Source organism: Platichthys flesus, chromosome 8, assembly GCF_949316205.1.
Source record: "Platichthys flesus chromosome 8, fPlaFle2.1, whole genome shotgun sequence".
Classification (NCBI taxonomy): Eukaryota; Metazoa; Chordata; class Actinopteri; order Pleuronectiformes; family Pleuronectidae; genus Platichthys; species Platichthys flesus.
Window position 1 is genome coordinate 17,053,847 of NC_084952.1, and position 17,003 is coordinate 17,070,849.

Below are 17,003 nucleotides of genomic sequence, written 5' to 3' on the forward strand. Positions count from 1 at the left end.
ACGTCTCCAATATGGCTCGTCTTTGTGAACTTTCCTAATCGTCTGCGAGACCAGTCACAGGGACAATTGGTCCACCTACCTCTGGAGGATAGTCATTAGAAAGACTTAACCATAACATTCATTCTTAATGCAATCTACTGTAGGCCATCATGTAAATCCCTTCTTAGTTTTTTTGTCATTATCATCCCTGAGGTTGACTCTCCTCAAAGAGAAAAAAATATGTTTCTCTTATTCAATGTCTGGGAAATCGAAATGAGAAAATAACTGGATTAGGGACTTGGGAATCAGTGCGGGCTCCTAAATCATGTGCACATGTCCTTATGAAGTATTAAAGGTTTGGGTCTGACTGTGCGTGCAGGGGTGTGCATGTGTGTGTGTGCATGGACATTTTTTATGGGTGTGTGTGCATGGGTGTGTTTGAAAACCTGAGGGATGGGGAGTGATGGAGGGCTGGGGGATAAAAGCAGGTCTCCGAGGAAATAAAGCCAGTGTTGGCTTTAAGCAGAACAGACCTCATAAGACACATAGTGCTTATGCGAGGCAGAGTAGAAGGCCCAGAGGCAGGGACCTGAGGGGAGCAAGCCACAAGGGAGAGACGAGAGACTCGCTCGCTACCACTCTCTCCTCTCTAAGCACGAGTCAGAAACCCTACAAGAGAGGGGAAAGTGAGAATCCGGGAGAGGAAGCAGGGGGGGAGAGATAAGAAAGAAAGCAGGAGAGCAGGTTTGAGAAGGGTAGTGGAGACAGAGGGGTTGAGTCGGGAGCCAGAGAGAGAGGGGGTGATGGGGGTAAGGGGGGAGTGTGGGGGGGGGGTGAACAGAGAGAAAGAGAAAGTGATGGAAGACAAAGAAAAGCTGCACGGTTGGGAGACTTGAGAGCCTGGGTGTTTTGCTCTTGTTTTTTAATACCATGCTCCAGGTAGGACGGCGTTCCTTCCGACGGGTCCAGTCTTCGGGCCCGGCGGCCGTGTTTGGAGTTGTTGTGCACAAACATGTTGTCGGACACGGCCAGGACGTGACCCTCCACGCTCACCGTAGTCGACACGACCACCTGAGGAAAGAGGGAAAGAATGAGTGAAAACACAGAAATGAGAATTGAAAAAACAATAATTCTCACATGGATATGGGAGTTTGTATCTTGTTCTGAATTGTTGTGCTAAATAATTCACATATTACCTTTTGGCTTCATCACTACAGTTTCACCCTTTCACATTTTATATTGTCATTTGATCCAGTGTTGTTATAATTATTTATATATCTTATATTATCTTACTTGTTTTTAATCCTGTATTACGTCTTGTCTTATTGACAGATTTCATCGCCTGTCAGTTTTATTTATAAAGCACTTTGTTTTGAGAAGTGCAGCATAAATAATGTTATTTGTTGTTATTATTATTATTATTATTATTAAAGTTATGGGAACAGTGGCAGCATTTTATCTACTTAGATGTCAAAGGTGCATCCAGATGATTTATACAGTGAGTGAGTGAGTGGGTGATGAATATAAATCATTGGTGGACGTTCTCTATTGCAAATAAATGGGCATCAAGACTTTCTATTTTGCAATTAGGGGCGTTAACAGGCCGTGTTCTAAACTTAGCATCTTTGTTTCTCGATTTTTGTAACTTTTCAGATCCCTTTAGCTACTTAAATCTTTCATTATAGCACCTGGCAACAAATGCAGAAACTTTTTGGACAAACTAAAGGTACTTTCTGCGGTAGAGACTTGTCAGTGTGGCTCTGCAAGCTGGAGGTTGAGCTCAGCCCCTCTGTACAGTATGTGTCTTGTACAGTAGATCCAATTCATTTTCCACTATATGTTCCACTGTGGGCCCATTATGCACTGTGTGCGCACAGACGGTTGCCTCGCACCTGAAAACGCCTCATGTCCCGAGGGTTCCCTGCATTCTTCAGGCAGTTCTGGTTACACTTCAGGAAGAACTTGAGGAAGAACCTGCACACACACACACACACAAAGAGAAAGAGAGAAACAGATGAGCAACTGAACAGAGCATTTGTCTACCAGTGAAAGTACAGTGTGAGCCGCCACAATAAAACACAAATAAAACAAATAAATAAAGCAGCCGTGGCAGACGAGGCTCGTACACAACACCGTCCTCATCCATCATTGGTTTATGACGAAGGCGGTTTTCTGTGTAAAAACAGCTCCGGGGATATTAAGTGAGATGCTACCTTGTATATATCCATCTCCTGAACTGCTGTCACATCTCGACCATAAACTCATGCAGGGGTGGACGCAGGACCCCCCCCCCCCCACCACCCCACCCCACCCTCCTGCGAGCTACAGAGCCGCGTGCAACGGAGGTTGCGCTTTACAGCGGCCACGCAGCAGCAGCAGCAGCGCGGCGTTGCCATCTCCTGCCTCCCTCAATCTCAGTGCGAGAGACCACATCAACAGCACCTGCCATGCATTATTAATAGGCTGAGATGGCAAGTATGGCTACCCGCATCAATACTTAATGAGGGAGGGAGGGAGGGTCAGGGGAGTAATGGTGGGGGAGTGTGTGTGTGCGTGGTGGGGGTATAGGGGGGTGATGGTGGTGGGGCGCACCGGAGGCCTGAAAAGCAGAAAAAGGGTTACGGCTGACAGTCTATTCCCTGGCCCCGCCCTGAGGCTCGGAGCCCGACAAGTCCTTCTCTGAGTGAAACCGCTGTAACCAGGGTAGTGTACATCTCTTCAAACCACCCCACCAACCCCTGCACCGTCTGGAAAAAAAAAGAAGAAACAAACTATATCAAATAAACCGCGAAAATAAACAGGGCCGTGTACAAATAAACAGGAACCCTCAAAAAGAAAAAGGAAAGGGGGGGGGGGGGGGGTAAAATTACAACATTTCCTGCCCCCCCCCCCTCTTCCCTCTCCCCCCTCCTCCTCCCCCTCTTTGAGGTAGCTCAAAGAAGTGCTGACAGCTGAAACTGCTTACAATACAGATCTCCGGCAGCCATAGAGAGAATCACCCCTTTGCTCAGCTTTTCTTTCATATGTCTTATTTTTCTCCCCCCTCTGTTCATTTGTTATGGCTGCGATTCTTGCACTGGCCAGCGCGTTTCAGAGCCAACTGCCTCAGATATAATCATGCACGAGCGGACGCATCTCACACACACACACACACACACACACAGAAATATGTCAAGAGAAACACAGTAAGCAGGACAATTGGACAATTGCTTCATCCAGGGGGTTGAAAAAAGAAAGAGAGAAGATAAATGGACGGACCAGGAGTTGTGTCCCATTTCAAGGGCCGGCCCTCTGCTGAGCGCATTACAAGCATCTGATGTAACACAAGAACTCGTGAATTTATCCCTGACAACTTTTAAATGCATGACAGCTGGTTAGTGGTAGACGTTCCTCTCCGACTAGGAGAAGAAAAAGCCTCTTATGATGTGAATAACAAACTGTCTTTCGCTGGTGCTTTCTTTTTCTTTTTTCTTCCTTCAGCTTTGTTTGTGTTCTGATTTACGATCTCGCTGGCGCAAGAGGCTCAATCTGAGGGAGGGAGGGTGAAAGAGGGAAGGAAAGCGATAGGAGAAAGTGATAGAAAGATAGACAGAAGGTAGAGAGCATGTGAAATCGGAAAGCAGAGACAGACCATCCTCCTGTATATTTTAGAAGCTGTAGGCCAATATCTCAATAATTCATGAAGCAGAGAGATGGAGTTTTTTCTCCTTTTTTCTTTTCTTTTTTCTTTTTTTCCAGGGGCTGTCGGACCCCACAGGCTGAGGGTCTCCCAACTTTCTTATCTCCTTGAGGTCAGGGAGCAGCCTCGCAGACAGCTGTGGACTACATCCACTTGTCCGACATACACTCCACCTTCCTCGCTGAGCCTCCTGTTTAATTCATCGACTCTGCTCTTTCCCCCAGCTGTCCTTCTCCTTCTCCTCTGAGGTATCCATGATGGATGTATGATGGATAAGTGGAGGGAGGAAAGATGGGGTCGCCGGAGTCAGGGGTGACCAAATCAGGAGGTTAAATATTAGAGTTTGGAGAGGCAGAAAGGAGGAGGTGATGGTAAGGGGGACAAGAGAGATATTGAGTGGAGGAAGGAGAGGAGGAAGAAGACAGAAAGTCAGCACATCTCCTCCACTGTGCCATATGTCAGCGTGTCCCCTCGATCTCCTGCATGCGTGGATCATCTGATTCATTATTTACACGACTTAAAGGTGTCTGGAGTCAGCCGCACGGAAACGTTACAAAACTGCGGCATGTTGATTCTTCGGTGTCCTGTCTCATCTCCCCAGGAGCGAGGACTGGAGTCATTTCCTACATTAACATGGCTCGACAGAGCGTGGTGGTGCTGGCGGTGGCGGTGGTTTTGGGGGAGTGGGTGGGGGGCGGTTTGTGCGGGTGTGCGTGTTGATGTGCAATTGCGGAGAGATTACCATGGGGATTTATGGATAATCGGATTGACAGCTGACCAGTAAATATGGACAGAAAGATGACTATCGCCTGTAATTCTCTTCATCAGCTCCCTATTATCATGTTTTTAATCAATCAAAAAGCTAATCTAATCTGTTTTCGTCACATATACCCTCATATCCCTGTGACACGAGCTGTTACTACTAATTATCCATTAGCTTTATATGAACATTCATATTGTTTAATCTTCACTATTCCATATTTATATCCTTGCTGGCTCACTTCCTCAATGGCAATCTCTGTACTGATTCTAGCTTTTAGCTTAAAGGATATTGTGATCTGAAGAAAATAATCAAAAGTGCTGCAACACACCACTTTGTAATCCTATGTGTGGATGTTAATCATGATCCTGGACATAATTTCTTCTTTATTATTCTCCTAAAGACATCTTTTTGCATATATTTACAACTACCCCACACTCTTTTCATGTGCCCCCTGGCTACTGCAGCTGCAGTTGAGGTGCCCACTGCTCCGTACAGCCTCACAGATATTCACTTCAATCCAGTTATTTAAAAAGGCGAACGATTTCTTAAAGAAACTGCAAATAATTTCAGTTGCCAATGCCATAATTCATTAATTTCTATAATGAATTATTTACTGTATGATCATCAATGAGGTCAGGTCCGTATATACGCTGAAGATTCTTCAGCAATTTTTACGACCTCAGGAGCAACTGTTTACTTTCTAAAAATAACACAAATATGATATATCAAACAATCAATCTAGATATTGATTCTGACATTTTGTTTTTAGAGCCAATGTCTTTAAATCAGACATTTAGATCATTATGTCGTGAGATGTATTTAAACAAACCTCAGTTTTTCAAACATCTTGGCTCAAGCTCTGCATATGACGCTTCAAAACATCCACTTCCAGTCCATCGACAACACTGTCCCCGGATTGATTCTCACATTGATTCTCCGCTGCCTCCTCTGCCTTCTTTCCCTTGTAAATGCAACTCTCGCCGGTTTCCAGCTGTTTTACTGTGCAAACTCCACAGCTACAAATATTATACCAACGCAAATTGCTGCAGCGACCGGATTAAATGAAATAAAACCATTTTGCTCTCACGTAATTACCCCCCCCCCCCCCCCCCCCCCAAAAATCCGGGAATGGCTGTGGAAGTGAATTTGTGTAAATAACTGCTTGGCCTCTCGCAGCCTCATGGCGTACATTTGTAATGGGCGGAAAAAAAACCCGCGAGCGAATAAAAACATGCAGCCGGTCGCCGTGGTAATTTAATGATCTCACACTTTCATCATATCGTAACGGGCATTATTTGTCACTTCGGAGCAATTAAACACAAAATCACCCCCTGTCCATAAAAAAAAACAAAACAAGGAAAGCAATTATAACACAACTTTTAAGTAATCCCTGTAGCATCTAAATATTATTACTGCAGTGATAAAGATTGTCTATGTGATTAGCAAACAGCAAGGAAGCCTCCGAGGGACAATTCTCTTATATTTTCTAATAATTTCCCTGCATTAGCCACAAATGAGGTAAAGAGTAGTTTCCTTGTCCAATCCAACACGGGTAACTTTAACGCTCTGTGATTTTGTCTTCGTCGCTCTAGTTTATTCATCATTTCGGCCTTTCGTTTCACACTGTGCTTTACATCACCTCATTCCTTTGCTCTCTGCCCCTCCTCTCTCCACCACACGCTGTAAAAATGGCAGTGGTTGACGATGCCATAACTCAGCCTTCTCCTCTTCCTCGCCCTCCATCCATTTCTGCCGCACAGATCATCTCCCCAAGAAAAGCTCGGTGTCTGGCTCCTAATATGCTTCATGAGGTGTGTAATTCACTGTGCTCCAGAGGGGAGCCATTTGTCTCGGGGGTTAACTAAGTGACACAACAGCACTTCCCCGCGCCTGCTACCACCGTGGGACATGTTGAACTAATCCAGACAGGTATATAGAGGAATGGAAGACCCCGGCACTTTCTGCAGTTAAGCGTTAAGATTTGTTTCGTAAATCGATCCTCATCAAGTCGGAGGCAGGTTCAAATGAAGTGTAAATATTTGTTAGCTAATGTAATGTTACGACGGGAAGGAAAGGAGTGATGAATAGGAGACAAACCTATAGGCGAAGTCTGGCTCTGACGGAGAATCAAATATCTTCCCCAACCCCTGTTTTGTGTATTTTCTTTTCTTCCCCTTGTGATTCCTTTCTCATTTTCTTTCTTTTTCTCTCTAACTCTTTCTTTCGCTCTTTCCGCCATGCATCACTGACACTTCAACCAGGAGCCTGACTGGCTTGTTTTCATGGTAACCTGTCTCCCTGCCTGTAGTATATGTTTAAGCGTGGACACACACACATGCACACGCACGCACGCGCGCACACACACACACACACACACACACACACACACACACATACACACACGCACACACACTAATTTAGGGAGATTTATGAGGGGGGCCTTGCACCAGGAGCCATGCAGGCTGACCCTAGGGGTGTAAGGGGGCACTGGGTGGGGGAGGGGCCTGGCTCCACAGGGGGGGACATTAATAATCCACAACCAGGTCTGTCTCTGGGACTGGCCCTGGGCCTCGGACACCAGGCAGTAACAGGCTGCAGTGGCCCACTTTAGATATACTGCGAGAGAGACATCCAGTTTCTCGTGCCATATAATACAAGATAGATAGCTGGATTTGAAGAGAAAGAAACCTCGGCTAAAAAAAAAGATAGAACATAGAAGAAAACATGCAGAAACACACAGGAACACAGGGGCAGACGACAAAGAGAAACACACACAAACACACACACTTCCCTCCATTCCCTTGGAGTGGTACATCGGAAAGTAACAGGGAGCACCTCTTTATTGCCCCCATGTCTATCTTAAGTGTCATGATTTATTCAAATAGAACATCTCAGCGCACTGAAAAATTCATCTCCGGCTCGCTCCACGCATCGTCCCATCCTCCTCGTCAGGATCCGCTCGTTGTGTGTGCATGTCATATCAGCCATATTTGCCCCGTCGTTAAATATTTCTTAGAACAAATGGACCCTGGAGGAGGGAGATGGTGGGTCAGGGGGAATCCGCGCTGTGCCTTTGCCGCTCGGGGAGAGGTCCCACTTGGGAGAGATCGCTCCTCGTTTCCCCCGGAGCCGGAGCTCCAAGTCTCAGCTTGGGGACAGAAGTCCCAGGGACACTTAACCAATTGTGTTTCATCCATTTCATCCGAAAAGGATCATTCAAAATTCAACCAGGGACTCACGCAGGGAGCATTGAAAGACAGGCGATGAGATCTGTGCAGCTATGGAGGAGCAGCGCTGGAGAATGGAGTAGTGGGTGCGACAACCTGTAGCCTGATAACATGTGGACCTGTGGCCTGGCTTTGCACCAGAGCACCGGGGAGGGAAATACAAATAAACATATGTGTATGTGTGTCTATGTGTGTGTGTGTGTGTGTATCAAAGCAATGATGAATAAGAGGCTGTCTGGGTGATGGACAAGCTTGGCAGGCAGTGCTGATTGAAACACTTCCTCTGTCGGGCCTGGCCCATTAATCTGATGAAGACAAAGAGAGTGAGAGAGAGAGGTGGAGGGGGGAGGGCTCCGGGCGCTCAAACCATAGGAGTAATGAAGGGTCCTGGTCCCCCTCACCTCTGTGCTGTCCTGCCACGCTGGGACACTCTGCTACCCTGTCCAGTCCAAGCCCTGCCCTCGTGGGACTGACCAGTGAATAATGGCCCTGTCACCGGCCTGGGTAGACGCCGCCGCACAGCCGAAGGGTGTGTGTGACCGCGCGTGTGTGTGTGTGTGTGTGTGTGTGTGTGTGTGACCGCTTGCTTATGCCTGCATGCCTCCCCACGCAGTCATTTACCCTAACTGTTCTCCCCTCTACCTCAGCTGAAGACTGATGTATTCATATTGAACAGTGTTGATTTAAGCACATGTTAAACTTAATGCATAATGCATCCACTATATATAGCTTGATAAAGAGCATTGTGTCAACCCGGGACCGGCCCCATACATTGTGGGGATGAATGTGCCGCTTGCAAAAGTTCTTTCTTTTTGTTCCATTTAAGCACCGTATTAAATCATAACTGTGACTGTGACTGTACACAGGCTCAAGGTTATGTTTCTAAATGCAGCAGGATCAGAAATCAGAAACTTAATTAGTGTGCCATGTTTGTTCTCGGGTAAAGAAAGTTGTTCCTTCCAATGGGTCTGGAGGGAGGAATATCGAACCAGAGAATGAGAGAGAGTTTGAAAATATGAGACAGAGAGTGTTGTGTGTGTGACAGGGGAGAGACAGAGGGAGACTGATACTGAACAGAGACGTACGGCTCTCTGCACTGTGTGTTTGTGTGTGTGGATGTGCACGTGTGTTTTGGCCTTGCTTCCCTCTGTGTTTATCAAACATATTACAGCTCCTTCTAGATTCCTCACCTGCACACCCCCAGCCTGCTACATATGGCCCACCAATCACAAAATAAGGAATCATGCATACATTAGCATAGCTAATGGCCTACCCTCTCCATTTAATATGCAAATTTCCTGAAACATTACTGAATGCCGTCTGTTCTAAATGAATAAATTTGAATCGCAATTAGAATAATCCTTTATAATTAATGAAAACTGTCAATTTTGGTTCATAAGTAATTTGATTAAAGTGGTGATGGGACACTTATGAAGTTCATCGGGCTGCAAGGAGTGTGAACGCACACTTGCATGCATGCATGCAAACACGCACACACACCAACCACATGACGACCAACAGCAGGGCCGGGGGCTGCATTATTGATGAAGATGATTAATAAACTTATGAAAGTGGTTGTCACACATGCCAGACCTTTTTATTTTTTTTTAACCCAACACAACTTCTTTCCCACTCCTTTAACGCGGCGGAGAAACAACAGATCAATCACGGCTTTCTGCCACCTGACAGAGAGGGAAAACTGAGGAAGTGATTGAAAAGGTTTCTCGGCCTCGTGGTGCTGTGTCAGTGGCCTGTCTGTCCAGCGCGAGACACTGATGGACTGTCGAGGCAGAGAGAGCGCCACCCACACCCACACACACGTATACACACACAAACACACACACACACACACACACATGCCAAGTCATCACAGGGGGGCTGAAACGCTTCTCTGTTGTTCCTCACAGGAGGACGAGGCCTCTCGCTGCCGTTTGTACATAATAACACTACACGAGGAGAATGTAGTTGAAGAAGAGGGAGGCCGATACAGTGCAACTATTCATCAACATCGCCTTCTTCACCATTAACTCTCTCATGCTGGGCTATGCTGCTGCTGAAGCGCATAATGGTGTCACTTAAATTAGGGTCACTCAACTGTGGAAAATTGTGTGCTGCATGTGTATCACTTCCACCTTGTATGGTATGTATATGAACGTGAGTGCGCTGGTGTTTGTGCATCAGCCTGAACGCGTGTGTGTGTGTGTGTGTGTGTGTGTGTGTGTGTGTGTGTGTGTGTGTGTGTACGTGAGCACGTTTGCATGGCTTCAACCCAATAATAATGGTCCAGATAGTGTAGAGCCTCGCAGACTAATTAGCCAAATCACTGAGAAAATAGCAGCTTGCTAATTAATGGGTATTATGGCATTTCAGAAGTCACTGCTCTAATTGGGAGGGAACTGAGTCTCCCCATTTCCATACTGCAGTAATTCCCGGCTTTATCCGTTTGTCTATCTGTCCGTCTGTCTGCCTACTTGACATGCTTGCTTTTAAACACAATCCTCCGCAGGCACGCGGGGGGACACAATTATCCTGCACGAGCTCATATTTTCAAACATGCATGTACAGGATGCATATATACAGGGCCAAGTTTGGCACACAAACAAAAGCCCTTTAGCCAACAGGGAGGATCCCTCGGCAAAACATTCCCCTCACCTCTGACCCATTGTCTTCTCTATTTATTCTAATTGAATAGCTTTTTATTGCTGCAAGAGGGAAATAGTCATGATGCAAGTGAATTGGTGAGTAATACAATCCACCTGAATAATTCCCCCACTTTATTTTGTATGTGTGCGTGTGTTTGTTTCTCCGACCAGCCGTCTGATACACAATGCATACATGCATATCCCCTATAGGTTCCTCTTAACTCTATCAGACGGCAGGGACAATCAAAATAGATTTGCATTCAAATGCCACATGCTCGCTATCAAATATCAAATCAAGCCGGAGTCGCTGAGACAGACGGACAGTCGCCTCCTCCGCCCCCCCCCCCCCCCCCTCGCACCTCCCTCCTTCCCCCTTTTCTCCTCAGGGTCCCAGGGACTCCCATTCTCACCGGGACAAGCTCTATCGAGGAGTGACAGGCCGCGGCCGGTGGCTTGATTGACAGCCTGTTGATGCCTCTCTCCCCACCACGCGCGCGCGCACACACACACACACAAGCAACACACAAATACACAATCCTCTCCTAAACTAAACATTTACCCCCCACCGCCACCTCCCCCTGCCCGTGCGCTGGCCTGGGTGACTGTGATAGCCGCTGGGTTAGTGCCCCGCAGGCTGCACAGCACTCTACATACAAATCACAGTGTGTCACTCTTGTGAATGGGCCCATTTTGACTTTGTCGTTGTAAAGTCAGCCCCCCCTTGAAGCGGGCTGCGTCTGTATCCTGCCTCCTTTTTGTGTTTTGTAACTCATTCGTAGATGCACGCAGGGAGATGCATGACGGAAGTTATACGAAGGGACAAGTGGTTTAAGTATGGACGCGCGGAGACACACATGCATAAAAAAAACACTGGGAAAAATGGCCAACTTAAATGTGGTGCTAATGGGCAGCACCTCACAGGAGCAGGGTATAAATACATCAACAACAACACGGCCGCGTAGACGCTGCACACACTCACACACGCGCACGCACACACACACACACACACACACACACGCACACCACAACAACCAAGACCTGGGGCCTAATCTCACACACTCAGCTCGTACACCTGGTTAATGTTAAGAGGGCAGTTATAGTCAATTACATTCCCATATAACGCATAAACCTCCACCCTGCCTGTGCCGGGAGAGTAATTGAAAACAGGCGCAGAACAGCAACCGGGGTCCAGGCAGAAAGTCAACTTCCCAACCCTTGACTTTCCCATTCACTGCATACGTGCCGTCTTCCCGTTCAATATTCTGGTGTCCTCGGGGTAAACGTGTAGGGGGGGAGGAGGGGAGGGGGAGTGAGGTTGCCATTTGGATATAAGGCCGCGAAAAGAGCAGGGAGGATATGCGGTCCTATATGAGGAAGACAAAAGGAGTGGGCCGGCAAGGGGCTTTGTCTCCTACAGGTGAGGTCCAGGGATGGAGGAGCGGTTTAGGGTCGGGGGTGTGAGGGGTGGCAGACTGTGGCGCTGTTGTGTGTGGGGGAGTTAAGGAGGGTGGGGGGTGGGGGGGGGGGCAGCGGTTGTAAGTAGGAGTTGGAGACTGACAGGTGACATTACCCTGCGTCATGGCTGGAGGGACAGAGGGACAGAGGGCGCGATGGTTATCCAGGCAGAGAAATGTCAGCGTCCAGACACCGCTGTGACACACACACACACACACACACACACACACACACACACGCACGCACGCACACACACACGCACAAAGATCTGGGACAAAGGAGTCTGGAGTCTTTGAGAGTGAAGAAGGCTGGCTACAGTGGGCAGATGAGGAGATTACATGCTCTCCATTTAAAAAAGGAGGGGATGTGAATAAAAAAAGAGTGAAAGCAGAAGAAAAGCCAAAGAGAGACTGACCATACTATCACGAGTCAACAACCTCGCATTTATTCATATTGTCTGCTTTCTAAACATGAGCAACCCCCCCCCAACACGTCCTGTCGCCCAGTTCCTTCTCCACATTTGTCCCTTTTCCGATCTGCTCTCTGGCGTTTTCATTACAGCCTATATAACCTCATTTTTTTTGGCAAAGCTTATAAAATGTCCATATTGCTGCTCATTCAACCTCATTGATTTAGTGTTTGGTTAAATATTCACGACTGTGGATGCAATTAACATGCTGTTAATGAATAATTGATCGCATCTAAAGCGGCCATAAAACTCATGCATATTAATTATTGAAACAGGAAATAACGAGAAAAAAAAAACAACCTTCCTTGTTTTGCCTCATTCAACCTTCTTTCAGTTTTGGTTCTCAAATCAGGAAAGGCACGCCGAGTGTGTGTGTGAGAGAGGGAGAGAGAGTGTGTGTGCGTAAGTGCTATGAACACTATGCAAATGCCTCCCATAAACACCGCTTTAACAGCTCTTATATGCATTTAGCCGCCTTTTGAGTACATCCATTTTGCTCGTACATACATCTCCGGGTGCGTGTGTCTGTGTGTCGAGCGGCTCGGCGCGATGATGTGCGCCTGAGCGTTGTTTTGACAGCCTCCGCGTGACAGTGGCAGTCGCTGCCTGTTTTGAGAGGCAAGTGTTTACCAGGAGTGAACGCAACAAAAAAACAAATCCAGCGAACACGGGGAGGCTTGTCAGTGCGAGACTGGAGATCAGTCAGCCAACAATAAGCCTCCCTCTCCCACTGTGCCTCGGCTGGTGTTTGGTTATAGGCTGATGTCGCCCCTGGCACCTCCCTGGGCCCTGGCGTGTGGAGAACACTGGTGTAGAGAGCGAGTCGGGGAGGGGGGGGCGGGAGTCAGCCTCAGTGTGCCTGCATGGCTTTAAAGCTGTGGTGCACCTGTGGTCAGGTGTGTGTGCATGACAGCAAAACTGTGTGTTTGTGCACCGTTTGGGTTGTGGGGGTTACTTCATTATCCCTACATCCTGCACTCCTAAACCACTCTAAAATGTCTTGATATGAAAAATACATCCCAGGAGCAACCTCACGCTCCAGGAAAACACCAATTCACATCGTCGCTTGTTATTTATTTAGCACACGAAAAGCTCTTGGAGGTGTGTGTGTGTGAGTGTGTGTGTCTGTGTGTGTGTGTGTGTGCGTGCCTTCCCCCCTTTATACCTCCCTCCCCGGAACCTAACTAACTACTTGGCGATGTCGGTGCCTCGGAGCTAAAAGTGACAAGCCGTCAATTGTGTTCCAATATTAACCCCCTCTCAATGTCTGCCTGCCCGTCTTCTCCTCTGTGATGTTAGCTTGATCAAAGACGCGGCACTTTGGTAAAAATAACCAAGGGAGAGTGAGATGGAGGACACCATGCTGCTTACAGACGGATGAACGACGGACAGAGTTTCAGAAAAACCCTATCCCCCTCTTCTTTCCCTTTCTTTGTCTCTCCTTCTTCACTCTTTCTCATTATCTTCCTCTCTAGAGGAGGCAACTCCAGGCATTGGCTGAGCATGATTCAGTGTCTTCCATATGGAGCCAGGTGGTAAGTAGTAGTTCATGGAGTGTGTAGGGATACTGTTTTATGGGGAGGGGGAATGTATAGTATATGCTGAAGCTTTCAATATGGAGAGGAAGACGGTGCTTGCCAATACTTCTTTTTCTCCCTGTACTTTGTCCCTACTGCTCTAAAGAGAGATGAGATAAGCGACGGGCGGGGGATAAGAAAAGAAGAGCCGACCACCACGAGAGACAGAATATGATAGAAAGATGCCCCGTGTCTGTGTTTCATCTTATCTTAACAGGTTCACCTAGCGGTGAAATTCCTCAAACGCACCTTCAGTCATCAGCAAAGGGGGGGGGCTGACGGGAGAGGGACAGAGAGAAAAAGAGAGGGGAGAAGGAAGGTATACACACACACACACACACACACACACACACACACACACACACATATACAGTATATGAAGAGAGAGGGAGAGATGTGAGGTGGATCTCTGTGGCTAATTCTCTGGGTGTGGGAAAGCAGAGCACCTAACACAGGTTGGCCTGGTTTCAGTAATGAGTTTGATTCTTCTCGCTGCCTCCTGAGTCTCACTGGGGACCAAGACTGCATAATAACATCCTTCCCCACACACACACACAGACAGACACACACACACACACACACACACACACACACACACACATACACACGCACAAACAGGTCTATGGGGAGCTAATTATTCTCACCTGTGTTAATTATTGCTGTAAGCCAATCAGCGGACTCTGTGCTAATTAGGCAGTGTTAGGTCTGATTAGTGTTTTGCAGCAGGCCCACTCAAACTGTTATCTACCATACTAGTCCCCTCAGGCGAGAGAGGAGAACAGGTGGATGCTTGCCCGGTGTGTGTGTGTTTGTGTGTGTGCGTGCACTCATGCTTAATAATAAATAACTGAAGGACAGCAGCCTGAATTAATAATTAAACAAAGTCTCAAATCAGTTTCTTTGCGAAATAAAACTTAAAGATAACAACACATGCCATCAATTCAACTGGTCTCCGAGTTGAATTGGCTCTGGTTAGGGGGTTATTTCTTTTATCTGGACAAACAGCCCCTGTGCCCTTTTAGTTAATGAGGGCTGATCCCGGATCAGTTATGTCACTAATGGCTCCTTTTTGCCAGGATAACCCTTCGGATTGATCTGCACATCACACATGCAACCCCTGTCCTGACCCGTGAGTGCTATCTCTGTGTTCAGCAGAGAAACTGAGATGCTCCAAAAAAATGAAAAAGGAAGTCAGGGAAGAAGGGAGTGGTTAAAGAGTAAATGGATGGTTTGTGGGGAATCTCCCAGCTGAAAAGAATGAAGGGAAAAAAGAGGAAAAGGGGGGGGGGGGAGAAAGAGGAGCAAGGATGAGAGGAAGAAGAAGGGGGAAGAGAAAACGAGTAGGGGGAGGCTGGAGGAAACCTTCCTCTTATGACATGATTGATTTTCTTTCAGAGGCTTGAGCCTGTCACTACTGAACACTTGGTCCCCCCACACTGCTACACACACACACACACACACACACACACAAACACAAACTTCATGCCCTGACCTCCACGTGTGCCTGCTGGTCCATACTGGGTCTAATGACACCAGGGCCTCCCACAGATCAATACTAAGCTGTCACTCAGCTGGCAAGCACACACACACACATACATACACACACACACACACACACACACATTCACACACAAAAGCAGCCGGACAGATGCAGACGCACACACACACACGCAAAGCAGGGTATGCGTCTGCACATTTGTGTATGCTAGAAGCGATGTTTTCTACAACCTCAGCAGATGCCCCAACACCCCCAACCCACTACCCCACCCCACACACACACACATCCACACACATTCACACACACACACACACACACACACACACTGGACCAAAGCCATATTTTTCGCTCCTCAGCCGTTTTCCCACCATCCTGCTCCCTGCAGAGTCTGGGACCTGATGTAATATTGATGAGCCAGGATGGAGGCTCTATAAAAAGTGATAGGTCCTTGTGATTTTAAATTATAAATTGTTATTGATTTAATGTCCATGTCTCCACACACACAGATATACACACACACATAAAAAACACAGGAGAGGAGTCATTTTATTTCCTCCTCTTGACTAAGTTACTCCACGTCATTCACCGCCATCTCTTCCCGTTTCTTTTCTTCTCTCCACCCCCCCCCCGCCTCCCTCCTCCCTTTTCCCTCTTCTCCTCCTCCTCAACGATCTCAAGCACCCATCCGCCTCTCTCCACACACATCTCAAGTGCCACTTAGAAAACCAGACTCGAGCTCGAGCCAGAACACTGGACCGCTCTCAGTGGTTCAGCGTTATGTGTGTGTGAATTTTTGGGGCCCTAGAGTCAAGATCACAGAAAAACAAACAATAGAAAAAAAGAAAGGGAAAAAAAAAACCCGCCACACACTCTCTGTTAATTCTGGACAAACACGATAATTTACGTCCAACTAAAAAATCCGGTGCTTTATTGTGAAAAAAAGCTGGAGCTAAAAAACATTTGTTTGTCTCTGTTAAATCACTAATTATAGCCTGGCACAACACAGGGCAGATGCAGGCTAATTCACCATTAGGCCGTTTGGTGTTTATTAAACTTTTATAATGTGATCACTCTGATAACGGCACAATTGTTTCCCTGGGCGTGTGTGATTACACTGTTGTACCCCTCTGTCCCCTTGTAATGGCTCCCACTGTGTGCATGTGTGCGTTAATCCATATATGTGTGTGTGTGTCTTGCGGAGCAGTGTTTTCCATTTCTCATTAGAGTGGCACAGACTCCTGCTGCAGGGTCAATGGAGGGGGGAGACGCTGTATGTGTGTGTGTGTGTGTGTATCTGTTTCAAGGGGAGTGGGGTGGTAATGAGCGCAGGAACATAACACTACGGCGTCCATTAATGCTCTGAGGCAGTGACATTAGGCATACTTAACTAATAGAGCCAGTCTCTGCAATTACCCACTGTTATCTCTGCAGCTTTCGAGGGGAACCGGCTTTAATAAATGTTTGTAGTAATGTGATAAATGCCAGGTTTGCTCATTTGTAATCTACACTGCGGGACAAGGGGGGAAGCGGGCGGATCTAATTGTTTTCCTCTGGATTTGAGAATGCGGTCGAGTTCAGAGAAGTCCTCCGTAGACAGAAGAGAAATGATTTCCTTTTCAGAACATTTTTCCTCCAGGTACATCTCTCTCTATCTCTCTGTTGTCTGTCTGCCCATCTCTCCGAGTCTTCTCTCTCGGCTCTCAGTGGGGTACTG

At 47.1% G+C, this 17,003-nt stretch overlaps 1 protein-coding gene across 2 annotated transcripts in view; it reads right to left on the minus strand.

Moving 5' to 3' along the window:
- Positions 1-17,003, minus strand: part of ebf1a (EBF transcription factor 1a) — a 56,385-nt gene that overhangs the window by 22,661 nt on the left and 16,721 nt on the right. For both annotated transcript variants that reach the window (XM_062394150.1, XM_062394149.1), the window contains exons 7-8: positions 1,872-1,953; positions 909-1,050 (exon numbers count right to left, since the gene is read on the minus strand). In XM_062394150.1, coding sequence (XP_062250134.1) covers positions 909-1,050; positions 1,872-1,953 — 224 coding nt within the window. The remainder of the gene's footprint in view (positions 1-908; positions 1,051-1,871; positions 1,954-17,003) is intronic.